Source organism: Falco rusticolus, chromosome 8 (assembly GCF_015220075.1).
Source record: "Falco rusticolus isolate bFalRus1 chromosome 8, bFalRus1.pri, whole genome shotgun sequence".
NCBI lineage: Eukaryota > Metazoa > Chordata > Aves > Falconiformes > Falconidae > Falco > Falco rusticolus.
In genome coordinates this window covers 29,384,620-29,403,512 of record NC_051194.1, presented here as the reverse complement: position 1 = coordinate 29,403,512, position 18,893 = coordinate 29,384,620, and the positions used below count along the sequence as shown (strand labels likewise).

Genomic DNA, 18,893 nt, shown 5'->3' with positions numbered 1-18,893 from the left:
CTGCAGGCGAGTGACAATTTTTAATGAAATGTAGCATTTGCCAAGATGCAGTTTACGAAACGAATTAGTAGAAAGAAGTTACTGCAGTTACAGTTGGTAAGTTAGCACCCAGTGATGGGTCGTGGTGACAAGTATTTATGATTCCTTTCATTCCTTAAATGTAACCATTCCCTTTAACGATATATGCTTAATTAGACTAAGGCATCTCTCTCCAAAGCTCAGGGAGACTACCAGGAAAGAGATGCCTGTCTTACAAACCACCTCCTTTTCTGGACCTGCTTCAGAAACAGTTATTTCACACTACTTAAAACATTGAGTTTTGATGTCTTTCATGCTATTAAAAATGTTTCTTAGGTGCTGGTATCAGGCTGACAAGACAAATATTCAGATATTTTTAATTCTTAATAGAGTATTTAATAATCCCATAGCATACAGCAAATAACTGAAAGCAATAGAAACTCGAGTAAAATTTTCTTATAGAAAAATCTACCAGCAAGTTTACAAATAGAGACTTAAAAATCCCTCACAACTGACGGCAGTTTTCAATTCACTTACAAGTCATTCATCAAGATGGGGGTTTCTGACCTCCTGCCCTAGAGCCTCGCTTTGGGCTTGGCTATTTTCAGTTTTCTATTTTACATATGCAACAGGAGCATACACATCTTCAGTCCATCTAAAAAGAAAAAGCAGCAATCAGTTTCTTATTATCTGTTACTAGAAGTTAAAAAAAGTTTTTGAAAAACAGCATCTCTCACAGAGGAAATTTATTCTTTAAGACATGAAATACCTAGATCACTATTTTTTCAGCCTCAAAGCATAGGCATAGAAAATAGCAGTTCCACATAGGAGTGACAACAAACCCATCTCCAGACAGCTCGATATTTAATGGTTTTTTATTTAAAAACCTACAGCATAAGACACTGCTAAATACAACAGAAGAACAATGAAAAATTCCTTTCATTTAAAACAAGCATCTACATAGCTTGATGCTGAAAACAGCTATTGGATTATTCTCTTCTGCATCTGGATGATGGCACTGAAACCCAGAATTAATAACAAAAGTAATACATGTGTGTCATTTCTTTAAACAACTTCCCCGTTTAAAAACTCTGTGTAAATGAGCCATCATGTATTACTAACAGCAGATTGGTGCATTCCACAGTAAAGAGTTCAGAGGAATTTAAGACGTTAGCTATAGAGCAACCCTTGCCAGAAAAGAATGCATTTTCCAACATGTAACTAGTCAGCTGTACAATTCAGTTCTCAGCCCTTAGTCTTCCAGCAGATAGTTGGGGTTGACAACCAGGTATGGATCTTCATCAAAAGTCTCCTCTTCTTTGGACCCTCTCAGTCCTGACTGGGACAGTTCTATCAGAATGTGGTCCTGCAACAGACAAAAAATTGTATTCAAACAAGAACAGAAAGATTTATTTGTACTTTCTGAAAGGTGCCTCCTTTTTGTACTGGTACCACCTCTTATTGATGAATCGTTTAACCCTTTTAACTGTGAACTCCCTCTTTAACAGGCTCCTAATATTAACAATTACATTCAGTAGAAATCTCTTATTTGTTGTATGCTTTCTGGGAACACTTCAATCTAGTGGGTTTGTACCTTTTAATTATTTTATTTTTTCGTATTTTTTTCCTCCAAACTGCCCTAGTGCCCCCCTGACTTAAAGCTATCCGTTGAATGAAGTGTTGTTTGTATTTCCGTCTCCTCATGTATAACTAACATTACAAAAAAAATCATTTACACTTCTATAGGGACATAATATGGTACTGTGAACTTATATATAACCCTTAATTTATTTCAGAGTTTTCTCTATAATGATTTTTAACAGGTATTAAACAAAGGTGGCCTTTATACTGCATAGTCGATAACATGGAAGCACAAAACATATTTCTTAAATTAGGAATGTATTCCATAAAAAAATGAATCATTGCACTGTGTAAATTAAAAACCTTTTTCACTATCCACAAATCTCTATACATACATAATGCGTAAGTCGGTGAATGACTCTCTCTATGATCTTCTTTTTATTTATTAGGTCTTCTTCAGATTCTATTTCAGATTCAATTTCCTTTAGATACCAGTTAATAAGTTCACTCCTCTTTAATGATGAATCGTCCTCTTCTGCAAAGAAAATAATTTGCATAAACACAGTAACATTAAGATACCGTTCTAACCACAAGAGAAAAGGATATGTATGTTAACATTTACAATGCCGAAGAGAGAAACGTGCTTTTTGAGATGTTTAAGAAACATCAGACTTTATTCTGTTTCTTAAGCATCATGTTTTGTACAGAAGGCTGTTGTATCAGGATTTAATTGGAGGTACTTAGATTGAGCACTGAAGCTCCTCAGTTCTATGCATCCAAGTGGCTTTACTGTAGTCTCCACACCCTCCCAAAGACTCCGTCCCACTGGTATATGCTATGAAACAACTGCTGCATTTCATTACAGAAGTAGCCTCATTGCAACTGAAATATTTATTCACCCCATGAAATGAAGAAGCCATTTGGCACATACTGGTCAAGTATATACTTTGGGTTGTGGCTGCTGACATACGTTAAAGCTCTTGCTACAGTTTTCATTGCTGCTGACTCTTCCAGCTGGGTTAAACCAACACATACTACAAATCCTTTCCTGGATCTGCTTTGTTGACACATTCCTTTGCTTACCAGGTTTTGACAAATGGCTAAGATACCACAGCCAGAAAGTCCAAGGAGTCATACTTATATCATCAGATGTAGTAAGGCCACATGTGTACAGGTTCACACCTGACCTAACAACTTTCAAGTCTCAGCAGGAGTGAAAATCCCAAATGCAACAGCATGAGACGTAGTAACAGTGAGTCCCTGAATTCAGGGTCTACCACCCTTTTAATAAAAAAAATTTCTTACCTTCCTCTGCTTTCCTGAGGTGCAGCACCAAGAGATTAGAAATGCGGCGATACTCAGAGAAGCCCAGTCTAAGAGAAGCTTTGGGTGCAGCATCCTTGCCCATGTCCTCAGAATGACCATTGATTCCATTTACAAGACCACCAACCACAGCTGGAGCTTCTGCCTCACCTGTTTGGACACATGCCCTGGTTTAATACTGTAACATCTTTAAACGACTTAATTCTCTGAGCCACTGAAAAGCGTTGCATTGACCAACCAGGTGAGTGGTCCCACAAAGAGGCTGAAGAAGCAAGAGAGTTAAGAACAGGAGTCAAGATTTCTAGTCCTTAGTAGATAAGAAATAGGTGAGAAACTGAAGAGAAGCATATACTCAAACAGGATAAGTTGTAAGCCTAGAAGTACTTTCCCCTTTGAAAAAATTCTCTGCAAGTAATTTACCATTGACTCCATCCTGGTCCTCTTGATCCCCCATTTGCTGTTCATCGTCTTGGTCTAAATTGATGTCAGGAGTCTCAACTCTAATGATGGACTTATTTAAAAGCCTGAAAGCTTCTTTCACATGTTTTGGGTGAACCTGATTTGAAAAAAGATGTATTAAATAGGCACAGTGGCTCTTCTAGTGTTAAAAAGCTTTTTTCCCCCCCCCCCAATAGCTCCAGAAACACAGCTCTGACTGACAGTGGGCCTTTCTAACCATCTCACCTAATTAATCCTGAACAGTATAGCCTCTGCAAATCAAATTATATCCCACTACAAGTACTCTGAGTTCACAGAAGGTTATGGAGGGAATAAGCAGCCTGATGAATCTTTCAGGCTTAAGCGATCATGTGCAGTCGATAAAATTTTTTACTTAAGCCAAGAACATTTTGAAGAAAGATCAGTGGAGCAAAAAACATGAAAGAAATGGGTCTGAACAGAAACAATATAAAAAAACCTCATGTGATTAATGAGACTCTCCTCCAGAGTTGAAAAGCAAAAACTGGAAAAATAATCTCTAGCTGAGCCGTAACCTTAAAGCTATCCGTTTCTTTGTAAGCTGAATTTAATTAACAAGAACCCAATGGGTGTCCTTATACAACCAGTGAGCAAGCTTCTATCACCGCACGTGTCACATAACCCCTAAATCAACATTTCAAAAGGCCTGCTGAGTTTTAAAGCAGACTAGATGGATAGTAGTCATACTAGTTAATACACACAACGCGATACACATTTCAACATTTGTTGACAGAAGGAGAAGCTCAGATCACAAATACAGGTTCTTTTAGGGAGGTTCAGATACTTTGATGAACTTTGGCTTTTTAGATTGCAGGTGGAAGAGAGCTGTGAGAGATTACAAACTACACAAGATGAGGAGACACACTACCAACAGCCCTGGATGATACTAATAGATGATTGTTCTTCCAATTTGTCATAATTTGATAGTAATGGGCTGAGAGTGCTGATACAACTGTTACGCAAAAAGATGCCATGTTCTCAGTTTGGACCAGCTGATCTCCGTTTTAAAAGACATACCTTAAGCACAGTTTATCTGGCATACAAATTCAGACCAAGCATGACCACATGACAAGTGAAAATATGATCCAAGCTCTCCTCCTCACCCACGGGATTTAGGTATGTACAGTCTCACAGTCAAATAGCAAAGCCAAAACTCCCACAACATTTATATAAACAAACTTCCATCAAAAACCTGATACCTCATCACAGCAATGCATACGGGCCATAGCTTCAGACAGACGAATCATGCTTTCCAACTGCCGCACTGTGATTCTCCAGGATGACTTTGTTGCGCCAGAGCCATCACGCTGCCGTAGTCGTTTATACTGCTCCACTATGAAGTCCTCAGACTCCTTAGATATCTTTGTGACAGCAGACAGTATGACAATGTCATGTTAGAAGTATTAAAGTTCATTCTTTTTGCATTAGATTGGCAGTTCCCAGACTTTTCTGTACTAGCTACTGCTTTTCTCTGAAATAGTCTATGCTATACACATACTACACATAAACATAATGGCGATCATATTATGTTAAAATTATATTGTAATAATAATTACAGTAACAACGATATTAGAATAAGTACATTGACACATTGTTTTACAGCAGATTTTTGATAATATCTATTTTTCTGTTCCACTGACTTGCTTACAGGCATCATTCATGTCTGCCTCTACTAGACTGTTCCATGTTTATTTACCTTTCATTCTGCATGCAAACACACACAGGTGTATACTCAATACACTAACATTGACAACAGCTTTGTGTGCATGCTTTTTAGCCTGAGTCTATCTGCACATACAGAGATCCAGCCAGAAAAAAAACTCGCGACATGGAAAAGAAGTGGGAGTTTTCAAAACTCTGTAAGGGAGGGTAACTCCTTCCATTTAAGAAGAACTGCATTAGAAGTAGTTCTGAAAAATCTAATGCACAGCCCATCCAAGCTGCTACTTGGATTGACCACAAAAATTTGTACTTAGAGCAGTTTCCCATGTTCTGTATTTTACCACAAAGAAATATTGAGGAACAATACCCTTTTAAAATAAAGACAAACTGTTTGATTAACCTATGTCAATAAAAGACAAAAATCTCTGCAGTGTTGAATAACCCATGCGCTTGAGGTATGAGAAAGCTAGGAAACGATCCCTCAGTCATTCCAGACAGAGGTTAAGAACTGCAACCAGAGCAGTTGGTGATCATAACAACTACTGATTCTAACACTCTCAGCTCGACTGGCTGGGTTTCTGGAATTTCAAAAAAAAAAAAACGAAACAAAACACACACAAAAAAGAGTACATGGTTCCAAATGATGTCATTTTCTAGGTAACTGAGTTTACAGCTCCTTTCTTGAGAGAACACTACACTAATGTCTTTGCATTTGCCGGAAAAAAGCACGCTACAAAGCAACTGTTCCATTGGACCTCCTCATACAGAACTACTCATACAGGAAAGCAGAATTACCTTTGGTTTAAACTGTCTTGCAAACAGCAGATACCTTCTGATATCATCCAATGAATAGACACGATCAACAGATTCTTCTACTCTGGAATGCAGATCCACTATGCGTCTGGCAATGGCGTAGTCTGTAACCTGGGATATTATTGCTCTGTCAGGTCACTTTTACAACATCAGCCAAATATCGAACAACAACTACATTCTTCCTTCCCATTCCCCTCCCTCACTTGCAACTCTCACGGCAGAGCCAGTCTTTCCAGAGGCCAGACTCTGTCAGAAGATCAAGAGAATGTCCTGGAGGTTTTTAATATAAGGAAACATAGAAGAGAAGGGATAAAAAGCAGTTTAAAGATTTATAACCTCCTTGGAACTCTCCTGGGTTACACGTTAGCCATAGAACAGGCAGAAAGCAGCACTTTGCAGCGTGGGAACTGCTTTCTTCCTTTTCAGCCTACTCCGTCTCTTTCACCAGTCCCTTCTCAATTAGATAATCACTCCAAGCAAAACAGCAGAGAGAACAGTGCTGAACCAACATTAATCTCTGTATCTCACGCGTTCCCAAGGCAAATGCCACACAGACAGGTGGTAGCAGCCTTAGCCTTAGTGACCAGCGATTTGTAAAAATGACTAATGGTGTCAAGTTTGCAGGTCAAATCACTACAAGATGAAAAGGCAGTATCCTTGTATTCAGCAGAGCATGTTCAGATTTGTACTGCAGGCTTTTAACTTCAGACAGAGAAGAAAAGCAGAAGCCAGACACTCTCACGAGATCAGCTTCACCTAAAATTGCAGAGGGCCACCAAGATGGTCAGAGGGCAGGAGTACATGAAGTATGAGAAGCTGAAAAAACTGGGTCTGTTCAGCTTGAAAAGAAAGCAACTGCCTCATTGGCGAGTATAGATGTGAGATGGAGCCAGATTGTTCTCAGAATTACAGAATGCACAGAATTATAAACAGAACCAGGGGAAATTCTGATTATTAGATTAGTTATTATTTTCTAAACACATTGAGACTTGTTAAAAATTGCACTAGGGGCCTAGCGAGGCTGCAGAATCTCCATCCTTGGAGATACTCAGAACTAACCAGGTCAAGGTCTTGGCAACCTGTTCCCAGTGATCTGCTTTGAGCATGAGGTTAGACTACAGACCTCCAGAGGTCTTTTCTGACATAAGTTATTCTACAGTTCCTTAAAATTACCTCATTACATTCATCCACAAGAATGAAGAAGAGATCAAAGCGAGACATGATGGGAGCTGACAGGTTTATATTCTGTTTCAGTGACTTGGATCTGTCATAGCGCCCACCAACTGGGTTTGCTGCAGCCAAAATAGAGGTCCTGGCGTTCAGGGTAGCCTGACAATGAGGGGAAGCAAAAAAAAAAAAAAAAAGGGGGAAAAAAAAAATAATCTGTGACCACTTTCATTCGAAGCAAATCATTGTTATTCAAATGATCAGCACAACATCTTTTAGATTAGGAGTTTCAATGGAGATATGACAACAATCAATCCTCAGAAGAACCCAAACCAGCCCTTTCTAACCAGGTCTCTGCCCCATGACACTTGGTGAATCAAGTATTTTAACCTTTTCACGCTCTTGACAACGAGCCCTTAAAAGTGCTTTTCACAACTCCCTGTTTTTAACAGTGCAAACAGATAGTTTGCTTCTACAAACACACACAGAAATCTATATCCTCTTTTGGGGTTACTTCAAGGTTAGGATTTCCCCATTTTCTGTTTCCTGTCCACTATAATTTTTTTTCTTTTCCTTTCAGTAACATTTCTGATCTTTTTGGGGGTATGTGGCCCAAAAACTGCAGGCAAGCGATCTCTGTCCTGCCACAGTGAGGCAGCTGCAGAGCTGACAAGAAATTCTGACAGATCAACGCTAGATCAGTACACGTAACTAACAGTCAGATGATTGTACAGACTACACAACCAGTGGAACAGTGCAAGCTACCTTCACTCCTGCTTTAGTAATGGATATAGTCTGCTGCTCCATTGCTTCGTGAATGGCTACTTGATCCCGCATCTCCATTTTGTCAAATTCATCAATGCAACAAACACCCTGCAGCCGAAGAATAAAAAATGGTAGGTCACCCAAATTAAATCATTTTTGGAAAAAACCACCATTAAGACAATTTGGGGCTCTTTGTCATTAATCAATGATGGGATGCGGGAACCTCTCTAATTCCCAAACTCACATTATCCGCCAGCATCAGTGCTCCAGCTTCAATGACGAACTCATGAGATTCTTCATCTTTTACAACAGCTGCTGTTAGACCAGCAGCACTGGAGGCTTTTCCACTGGTGTATACAGCACGAGGACTGAACTCATCTACATGTCTATGCAGAGAAATAACAGTGAGAAACATACTTAAAACGTCAGATTAAAACCTGCAGAAACAAGTCAACTGTAACACAGTACTGCTTTCAACCTCTCAGGCCAGGATTTGTTCCTTCCTTCAGGAAGCAATTAATATCTAAGTAGGCCCTCCCACCTCTAATGATTGAGCGAGCCTTGGAAACTAATCCTTAGTCTATCACAGGGCTGTTATTCACTCACCTCTGCTTAAACCAGCAGAACAAAAGTAATGATCCAGACCTCCTCCCACAAGTTTTCTGTGGACTTCACAAGCTAACCAGCTCCTTACAGGTCAGGTAAATGGCAGCACAAGGGAACAAATGCTTTCATAGTAGGAAGCAGTGAGACTGACCACAGACAGCCCAAGGCAGCTTCTGTGGTGCCTCTACATTTCTGAGTTGCAGTGTACACAACTATTATAAGATGTAGCATAAACCACAATTGTTTCATGATTATTTTTCAGGACTAATAGTTGTCCATTTGTCCAAAGTGTTGGGACCTACCAATTTAATCCAAGCTAAAAATAGGGGCGTGGGGGAATCATTATTTCAGCTAACTCCGATATTTTAAGATGTGCAATTAACTTTGTAATTTTAATATTTAACGTCTTTCAAAAATATTTGGAAATTCATACTTTCATAACTACCTAAAAAACAAAAAAAGTCTTAATTCATTCTTTGTTATTACCACAGGGGCTTTCTGAGTTTGCTTCAGCCCTGTTCAAATACTTCAACCACATCCAAACAATTCCTGGAAAATATTCTTAAATATTTCACTTCCCTTTCCTCTGTTTAACATAGAAGAGACACAGTACACATTTATAGCTCTAGTCACCGTAGACAAATTATAAATACTGAGTTTTAATGAGATGCTTACTTTAGAAATTGACTCTTGGCTGTACTTGGATCACCAACAACACAAACATTGATATCCCCACGCAGTGAAGTGCCTTCTGAAGTGGTCTTAGGAACTCCTCCAAAAAGCATCAGCAGAACCCCACGTTTCACTTCATCATTACCTGCCCCAGAAAAGACAACTGACTAAAAATCCAAAGAAAATACCACATTTTTCTTATTCAAAAAAAACCCTTCATCCCACTATAATTTTAGAGCATTTGAGCACATCTGCTCAGGATTTACCTATTTGCTAAACATCCACTAAAATTGCATTTATGTGTTTGATACAGTTTCAGGGCAGAATGATTCAGAAAGCAGCTGAATTCCTTTATGCTACAGTGGCTCAGAATATGGACCAAATTCAGCAGATCAAACTTTTCAGACCTAAGCAATCTGAGTCCTCAAACTAGCTCTGAGCCAGAAACAACTGCAAACATATATACACACACTTACAGAACAGCATACAAATATTTGGAACCCGTAAATCTTTTGAAGGAAGGCCATATAAAACAGAACTTAGACCCAGCTATCAGTTCTAGGGTTTAGTAGTAGATCACTCAATAGAAAAAACATTTTGACTAGTCTTGCAGGCTTTCATGATCAAACCCAGCAAGTACTCAGCAAATAGGTTCTCCTTTTCTAGCATAACCAGTGCTGGAGGGGAGAGTTTATGGTAGCTGGCATAGGGCTTTCAAGCTTTCACAAAAAGGCACTACACAGACAGCAAAAGGAGTATTTTTACAAGTGAAATCTTCCCTCTCTGAGGCAACAGCTGGACTCTTACCATGGATAGTGGGAAAGAGGCTGGTGCACAGATTATGGTAGAGGTTCTTGTCTTGGCTCATTTCAAAAACCTTCTCCCACTCTTTCACAGACATTTGGTTTTTAATGCTTTCTGCAGTTTGTTCTTCATCTCTGAGCTCTTTTCCACCAAACTAAACACAGGAAATACTTTTTTTAAAAAAAAAGTAACAGAAGTAATAACATGGCCACTACTGAATGAGAGTACTGCAGGCAGGAGGTTACAAAAACTTGCTCTGTAAGCTGAATGGGAGGAACACATTCAGAAAAGCTGACCTTAGGCTAAGGAAGCTCATCAACTTATACCTTTAAAAACCAGTAAGACAATTTCCTAAGAGGGCAAAAATCAATGGAGTGTACTTCAGGTAGTGAGAAAACCCAGCAAAGATGCCTGTCCAGAGATTAAAAAGAGAGTAAACCGGTACACATTCCTTTGGCTAGAATCTGCCTTTGTAAGCATTCTTCATTAACCGGAATTTAGAAGGTTTTTCATTACTCTGGAATGAAGCAGGAAACTTCTACCCCCAGAAAATAACAGACACTAATTTTATCCTAAGTGAAGGTGCTAGCAGAATTATAGATTCAAATATCATACCACGCTCAAGCTCAGCCATATTCAGTATTACTTACTATGTTGTAGTAGCATCCCAAGATGTTATGTGAAATAACAGAGGGAACAAGAAAGAAGGATTGCTGTTTTCCCTGTGACAAAATGCAGCAATAGGACTTCCTGGAGGAACAGGAAATGCTGCAGAAATGGATGAAATCTGAATTGAAATCAATGGACCACATAACTCCTTAGAATAAATTGGTAACACTAGCCAATAATCACATTTGTGAAAACTGCCACGAACAACAAAGAAAAAAACTTGCTGTAGAAGTCCAGTCAGAATATATAGACAGTCAAACATACAGGAAGGTGGTGCACACATTTAAAGCTTTATCCATTCCTGCTCCCTGATTTTCTTTCCAGACTCACCCGTGGATTTGTTGGTGCAACGTAACAAGCTAGAAAAACTAGCTTATATGACAGCTCTCTGACTCCAAGGGCGCGAAGTCCTCGAATGCCTTCAGTTTCATAGCCCTCTGTCCCACTCACTCGGGAGCTGGTTTCTGCGTGCACTCCTGCCATTAGAGTGGGGTTAGAACAGCAGTTCCCAGAAAAAGCAGGGAAGGACTTCTCATTGAGGTCATACGCAGTAGCAACAAACCTGGTGTTGAGAGCTGGGACACATCAGGCACGACAATCAGTGACCCCGTGAAGTCACATTTGTCACCTGCCTGAGCAGACTCCACCGCTTCTGCACGCAAGATCACTTCCACGCTGCGAGGAATGCTACCACGCGGCAGCTCAGCCTGTGTCTCCTGAATGCGAACCTGGGGAGGGAAAGAATATTAAGCACTTAGTGAACATCACCAAATCTCAGAAGCTAAACTGTTAATAAATACAGTGAGTAGCATTTGATTGCTGCCATCCATGTCAGTCATGAAATTCCTCTTACAATAAAAAAAAAAAACCAACCAAAAATCCCTTCACTAATCAATTTCTAAAGGTGCCTTGGAGAAACGCAAGGGGATACACAGGGGTTACAATGACAATTCTGAGAGCCTGCAAAAGCAACTTGAAGAGTCCAGATAACATGACTGACACAAAATATTATTGCAGGTTGTGAAGTGCTGAGCATTTGACAGCGTAAATCTACTTGGAAGAGCAAAACAACGTAGATACTAAAAGACCTCTTTTCATACTTGTCTAAAACAACACCATGTGATGTACCCCCAATATAAGACTAATAACGGCTCAAATATGTCTGTTTTCAGTGGCTTGCTTAGGCAATGAACATCATACAACAAAACTACTTTGATGCTATACTACTCATGATTTCCCATGCTTAAACATAAGCCTTCCACAGACAGAAAGAAACTATTTGCAAAAATGCCAGTGCCTTTTGTTGGTGTTGACAGAACTAAAATCAACTGTCTTCAATGTGCAGGAGTACAAACAACACCTTTCAATTACCACAGGAGCTGTCCCCCAACCTCACCACCATACCTTCTGGAAATCAACAAATCTTGATTTGTTTGTGTCCAGCAGGAATCTTCTTCTATTGGCACAGACTGGGTTTCTGCAAATGTTTGGCTGTGTGTATTTAAATTGCTGTTCCACATCTTTAATCACTGTCTGGCAGTCAAGGCACAGGAAGGTTCCACTTACAAGCTCAGGATGGACGGGGTGGGTACGTACCACCTGTCCACTGATACGCATCAGCGAGCCAATTTTTGCTGAAGTCAGTTCTCGAATTCTGTTTAAAACAAATTCATACGGATTAAATTCTGAAGTTGAGCTGACATTTTTAAGCCCAGGGTACTACCCAAGCACCAAGATGCAATGCAGGTTCATTCAGTCTGTGACTAAAACAACAGCTGTAACAGACAAGAGAAAGAAAGATCCTAAAATATGTTATCATTTTATGATTTTACATACTATAAGACTAACACTAGAAGTCAAACCAACGCAAAAGTTACTTCCCTGGTACTTCAAAAGCAACATAATATAAATCATTTTTGCAAACTGAGAGAAGTGACATTTGTTTGTGGAGTATGATAAATGTTAAGCATCCGAGTACAATTCACAAATGAAAAACTTTCAAAAAATACCCTGCACAAGATCAGGAAACTTCTTTGTAATTGTGTTGGTCAACTGTGCATTTCACACTATGTAACAAAAACATTTTCAGTATGCTTTGAGACCTTTTTTCAGTAGTAAAAATGCACAATTTTCTGGAATAATAATCTTACTTGTGTCTGGAAGGTAGGTCTTGGAATGCAACGTAGAAGTCCTTGCTTGAAGGAACATTTCCATGGTCTCTGGCAAAAGTCTTTACTGCTCGGCAAAGGTAAGGGTAAACTCTGAAATATGGAAAATAAGTTCAAATTTTATGGAAGCTATCAAATTGCCTTCTTCACTTTAGACTACATCAAACGCTTGTATCGTACGTTTTCAGGTTCTGGCTTTTACTGCCACATTATGCAAGAACACACAAAAGCTAATTTAAATATGCAGAATGTAAGACTACTGTATAATAATGCCATTTGCTTTATCGTCTGAAAACGGGCTCTTTTAAGCCTCATTTTATGTCATTTCCATCCTTCTGTTAAGAAGGTAGGTCCACAAAATAAGCCACTGGCTCAATAAAATGTTTTTAGAGCAAGAAGTTCTAGAGTTTATTCTGTATTCCCACACTGAGTGTTTATTTCTTTACCAGAATAAATGCAACTGCCTAGTTAACTAACAGTCTCTAGAGAGGAATCTACTGAGAATATAAGGTTTGATCCAGTAAAAAAACAAAACAATAAAAAAATCTTCAGTGTAAGTGTTTTCAGGATACAGAAAGCAGATAAACCTCTTTTTTTTTTTTTTTTTAACCTAACATGTAAGATGTTATGGTGCTGAGACCACAGCACTGCTCAGCTCTCAGGTAATCTCTACATTTTACCTGTAAAATTCCTCCTGAATAGTGGTAGAGAGCTGCTGATTGAACTGCTCCAAATCCGCAAAGCTTACAATCAACGTGTTCCGCTCTGGCCGAATCAGTTCTTCAGCATCACGTAAGTATTTGACCTCCCCATCTCTGCTCTGGAATCTGAAAGTGATACAGGAAAACATTTCATTGCAGTTACATGTCAGGTAGCAACGGAATACTTCTGAATGCAGGAAAGAAGGCGAAGAAAAGGATCGCACACATTCAGGTGTGTGCAAGAGAACGATGACGGCGCAAAGGCCCTTCTGAACAGCCTTTCTTTCTTCTTCCACCCCCTTTGCTGTGTCTGTTCTACCAACACCGCAGCGCAGACGCACCAGGTTTGCACCCCATACAGCCGGCCTGCCACACAGAACTGTACTGGGAGTTTAACAATGACTCTGCACCATCAAAACAGGTTTTGTTTCCTCAGGGTGATGATAACGGGCCTCCCAGTTTGCTGCTGACAGGAGCCAAACCTAGGCAACCAAGTGCACCAAAGTGTAACGACCAAGCCGTGAGCGGGATTTTCAACCTGGCCCTCACAAAACTTTACTACAAGGAACCAGAGGCACGGACCGGGGTCCCCCCGAAAGCTCTCCCAGGGGTGCCGCCAGCCCAGGGGGCTCCCCCCCCCCGCGCCCCCTCGCCAGGCAGTCACTTCACGGCAGGGCCCAGCCCGCGGGAGAGCTTTCCTGGCTGAGACGCGAGGGGCAGGGGCGACAGGCCCGGTCACCGCCTCACCCAAATGGCGGCCCGCTCCGTCAGGCGCTTGCGGGCCGCCGCCTCCTGGCGGCCCTGCCCGCCCGCCGCCAGGCCCGACCCCCTTCACTCACTCCTCTAAGAAGTCCTGAAACAACTTCTGGCACTTCTCGGCCACCTCATCGCGGAGCTGCTGGTGCTGCTGCGCCGCGGCCGCATCCCCCGCCGCCGCCGCCGCCAGATCCATCCCGACCCGCACCCGGCACCCGCGCCTGTTCGCGCCACTGCGCGCCCCACGTGCCCCGCCGTGCCGCCGCGCCGGCCAATCAGCGCCCGCCGCCCCGCCGCCCCTGCTCCCCCCGGCGCGTTTTCGCGCCAACGAACGAGGGGCGCGGGCGGGGCTCGTGCCGGCGCTGGCGTGAGGGGCGGGCGGATTCCGCCAGAGCCCCCCAGCCGCTCCCCTCCCCAGCCTTGTGCTTGGCTTTACCTGCCGGGGCAGCGGGTGGGTTGGTTGGTTTGTCAGCAAACTTGTCAGTGCTGTGGAGGACCTCAGCCTGTGCTGGAGGAGTGTGTCCCGCAGGCAGGCAGGCCCCTGCTGCGGGAAGCTGCTGCGAGCTTGCGCGGGGCCCTGGTAGCACGGGGGGTGGCAGAGCTGCAGGCACAGGTGACAGGGCCATGGCTGCCCTGGGCGCTGCCGAGGTGTCCCGGCGCTGTGCGCAGCAGGCCCCTGGGTGGGCTGCCGCTGACAGACCCGCTGGGTGCCGTGGGGGCCTGTCCTCAGGGGTGACGGGTATAAACTGAGCCGGGTGAGGGTCAGGCCTTGGTCTGGCTGCTTGGCTCCTCGTTGGAACCGCTGCGTTTCAGGGGAGGGTGGCGTGAGGTAGCTTGTGCCATTACTACCGGCAGCTGGTGGCACACCATGCCTGACAGTAGGAACTGTTCCGCTATCTATGAAAAATTGCTTAGAATTGCTCTGCCACCTGCAAAGTCATTACTCTCTGCCTAAACTGGTAATTTTGTTTTAATTAAGTCAGTCCTGAAACCTTTTTAAAAGCACTAGCAGCCCAGGCTCCCTGGTGCTGTTATTTCATGTCAAGGTGCACTTGCCATATATTGGACAGAGCCTAGTCTTAATTGCGAAAGGGAAAGGCTGCCTGGCAATTTGGTGGTTTTGGGTATAGTGCTGTGGATTCAGTTCTGCACGGTCCACTCACTTCTCACTGCAGAGGTCAGAGTGGAAGTCCTGGCTCAGTTAGTCTTTTTTGACAGTTATTATTTTAATGCAGTTGTGCTTTGGAAAAGAATTACAGCTTTTTGAGAGTTGGGGGATTTTTTTGCCTTTTTCTTTTTGAAGATGGCTAAGGGTTAAAGTGGTGGCAAAGTAGAAGAAAAACTGCTCAACTGTATACAACTTATCCTGTGCTTCCATGCTTTTTTAAGTCAAAGAAAATGAGAAACCAGTAGAATTAACAGTAACTTTTAAAAAACTTGTAGTGAGTAAATTCCGTATTTTGAGACTCTACCAGCAAAAATGTGCAGAAGCAAAGTTGGTTAGTGAGGCTTATTTTTAAAAAAGTAATAATTCACCCTAGATACTTCTGGTTTTTCACCATTTCTCTCCACCAAAAAAAAAAAAAAAAAAAAAAATTACCCCACCCCTGCATGCGAATACCCAAACAAGGAATAGTGAATAATTAAAATCTGTTTGGGCAAGTTGTGTACTCTAGAGATGGCTGTCAGGAACACATGCTGTTTTTCCAGGCTTGCTCTTTTTTGGCACACAGGACCATGCCCAAAGGGGAAACCATGGCTGGCAGCAGGGTGTGTGGAGTGGTGGCTAACAGTGGACTCCTGTGGCCTGAATGAAAGCGTGCCACTGTACGGGACATGCTGGAACCCCAGGATGAATGGGAGCCCAAGGCAGCCAAGCAGTGTGCCCCAATGGATGTTGCAAATGTGTTCTCCTCCATCCCTTTGGCAGCAGAGTGCAGACCACCGGCTGCTTTCATGTGGAGGGCTATCCAATACACCCGGAATTGATTGGCCTGGGGTGGCAGCGCAAAGTTTTCCTGCTTTTACTCTTCCTTTCCTCTCCCCCTGGCCCACTGGGCAGGGAGTGAGCAGCTGTGTGGCGCTTAGCTGCCCACCAGGGCTAAACTGCAGCAGGTGTGTGCAGCTGTGGGGAACCCGTCTTGCACTTCGCTTCCAAAAGACCAGACTGAGTCCTCTTTCCTGCTGGGAAGATTCAGACAAGAAGCTCAGTGAGCAGAGATGGGTTTTCACAGGAAAATGCTTGTAGTTAAAACTTCAGAAGCAAACTGAAGCTTTAGTGTTTGTTTTGAGCAGATGACTCCCTGTCTAACCCTTACCAATATCCTTTATAGTACCTCGTTTTAAGAACTGCACGATTGTAATCACCATCTGTATATGATGAAAGGAGAAAAAAAAAAACACCCACTGAAAACATTGTAACTGGTGGAGAAGCAGCAGCAGCAGCATGGACTCCATGTAAAATGCTGAACTTCCTGCAAGTTACTGGAAATAAAGGACGATGTACAGGTTTGACTTTTCCAGTACTACCAAACCACAGTCATTACCTATGAAAGCAACATAAAGTTCTAAAATTACTGTTTGCAAGGTTTCAAACTCAGTTCTAACTATGTGCAACTCCCACTAAAGTATCCCATTAAGATTACATTCAGGACACATGGGTTTTGCATTTTGATTTATGATCATAATTATTTTCAGTTAGCTAAGAAACACTGCATGAAAGGATTCTGCATACAAAGGAATCGGGGCCTCCATCTGAATTCTCATTCTTGTGCAGCTACTGAATAAATCAAACTATACCATGAGCGTGAAGAACTCTTTAACAGAATTGGGACAAGCACAGTAGTTAGAGGAATGTATGCACAAAACTTGCTGCCAAATCTAGAGCAAGAAACGTAGTTCTCACAATATTATTTTTTTTTGTTGGCAGGAAATGTAAGTCAGTAATTTTGCTCCTTATTAGAAGGATGCGCTTCTGTTGTGTAATACGTTACCAGTTCTGTGTGAACAAATTAAATTCATTTCAATTGGCCTAGCTGAATAAACTGTTTTGAAACTTGGGTTCATCAATAGGAAGTCTGTGATGACAAGTTATATTTACAACCCACTTAGCTTTGTAAAGTACAACTGGGTACACTGTAAGATCTTAAAGTTAGTAATCTGGGGAAGATTCCATGGTAAATTAATTATGACAGACTCATAAGCAAAGCTGCAAAGTATGTTATTCCTTGAATTTTGTGACTTCTAAACAAAGTTAACTTTTACATTTGTAGTGCTTTACCTAACTGACCTTTAGTATGATTGTTTTCTAATGGAGAACTCATCACAAAACATTAAAATTAAGTCTTGTTCAACAGCAGCTGCAAAAGATGATTTGCCCTTTTATGAATTCTACACAATTTATACACAGCCTTGCTGACCTTTTTGTAGCATATCCAATATGTGACTCCTCTGACATTTAAAAAGCAAGGTAGTAACAATAACACAGACTGTCTAAACTGTACCTCCTCCTGAAAGCCTTATCATGTAAAACATTAAGCAAAAATTAAGTCAGGAATTACAAATACGTATGAATATTAAAGTATTACAGTGTCCAAGTAAGGAATTTGCGCCTTTGCTCTTTGGCATCCATACTTAACAAAAATGTTTTAAGTTTGAAAAGCACCTATCTGATCCATAAAAAGAAGTCTGAAATACACTGGTTCCTCTCCAAATGCAGGGCACATCCTTTGGGTTGGGAGCACGAGGAAGAGAAGTAGCTTTGCACATCACTGCAAATTGAGGAGGTTCAAGCGAGTCGTTTGAGAAAAAGGATGTCTAGAAAGAATTTTAGAAGTACTCTGACTTAGAAGCTAACACCCAGTGTCTCTAGATGTACAACAATCGGGCTGTTCACAGCATTTATAAATGAAAAAAATGACCTGAAATAGGTTGGCTTACATTATTTGACTTTCTTTCATTGGCAACAAGGAAATCCTTGCAAGATTTGTTTTGTTTGTTATCCTGGAGGCTGGGTCAGGCAGGAAAACACATGACCTGCTCCCAAACTCACTGTCCATTTATTTTCTGAGGATATTATATATCCCTTGTGTATTCCATGAGTGTGTGTAATCTTCTATCCTTCTCAAATAGTAACATAAAATAAAAGAACAGGCCTATGGCTTATATACAACTTTCAAAAAAAAAAAAAAAGGAAGATGACAGAAACAAAATAAATTAATAAATTTAAACTTCAGGCAGATACTGCATCATTAAAAAAACCAAACAGCCAAAACAACCCTTATTGATTCATGATTACCTTGTGAGGATATAAAGCAAAACCCAGAAAGACAGATTTTGTATCTAATTTACTTTGAGAGATTTATTGCAATCTATTTTCACAATTTCATATGAAGACTTTCTGTTAAGAATGTTCTTCGCACCTGCTTCTCTACCTGACACTCACATAAATTAACAATTGACTGGCTTCTTCCTGATTTTTAAATTGCAAGCATCCAGTTATTTTAGCTTTGAGCCAATTCTGTACTTCAGAATATTCCATCTTGCTGATGGAACTTAAAAATGCAGAATGTTTATTGCATAATTTATTAAAATATTTAGAAACATAATACAATTTAATGTGACACTAGAATACTAACTCAAAGTATCACATTTTCATTAAAAATATGCAGAGTTGCCAATACAAAGAGTCTTGATCTGTTAAAACATTTTC

General features: G+C 41.2%; 1 protein-coding gene across 1 annotated transcript; it reads right to left on the bottom strand.

Annotated features, from left to right (window-relative positions):
• Positions 1–877: 877 nt before the first annotated feature.
• MCM6 (minichromosome maintenance complex component 6) lies at positions 878–14,414 on the bottom strand. The gene is made up of 17 exons (XM_037397921.1): positions 14,266–14,414; positions 13,406–13,552; positions 12,708–12,818; positions 11,962–12,211; positions 11,120–11,285; positions 10,888–11,033; positions 9,892–10,042; positions 9,088–9,229; positions 8,051–8,192; positions 7,807–7,914; positions 7,048–7,203; positions 5,857–5,985; positions 4,599–4,760; positions 3,343–3,478; positions 2,905–3,072; positions 1,995–2,134; positions 878–1,384 (listed from the first exon to the last, which is right to left on the bottom strand). The coding sequence occupies exons 1-17, from the start codon at positions 14,376–14,378 to the stop codon at positions 1,271–1,273; spliced, it is 2,481 nt and encodes an 826-aa protein (XP_037253818.1). The 5' UTR covers positions 14,379–14,414; the 3' UTR covers positions 878–1,270.
• Positions 14,415–18,893: the final 4,479 nt, after the last annotated feature.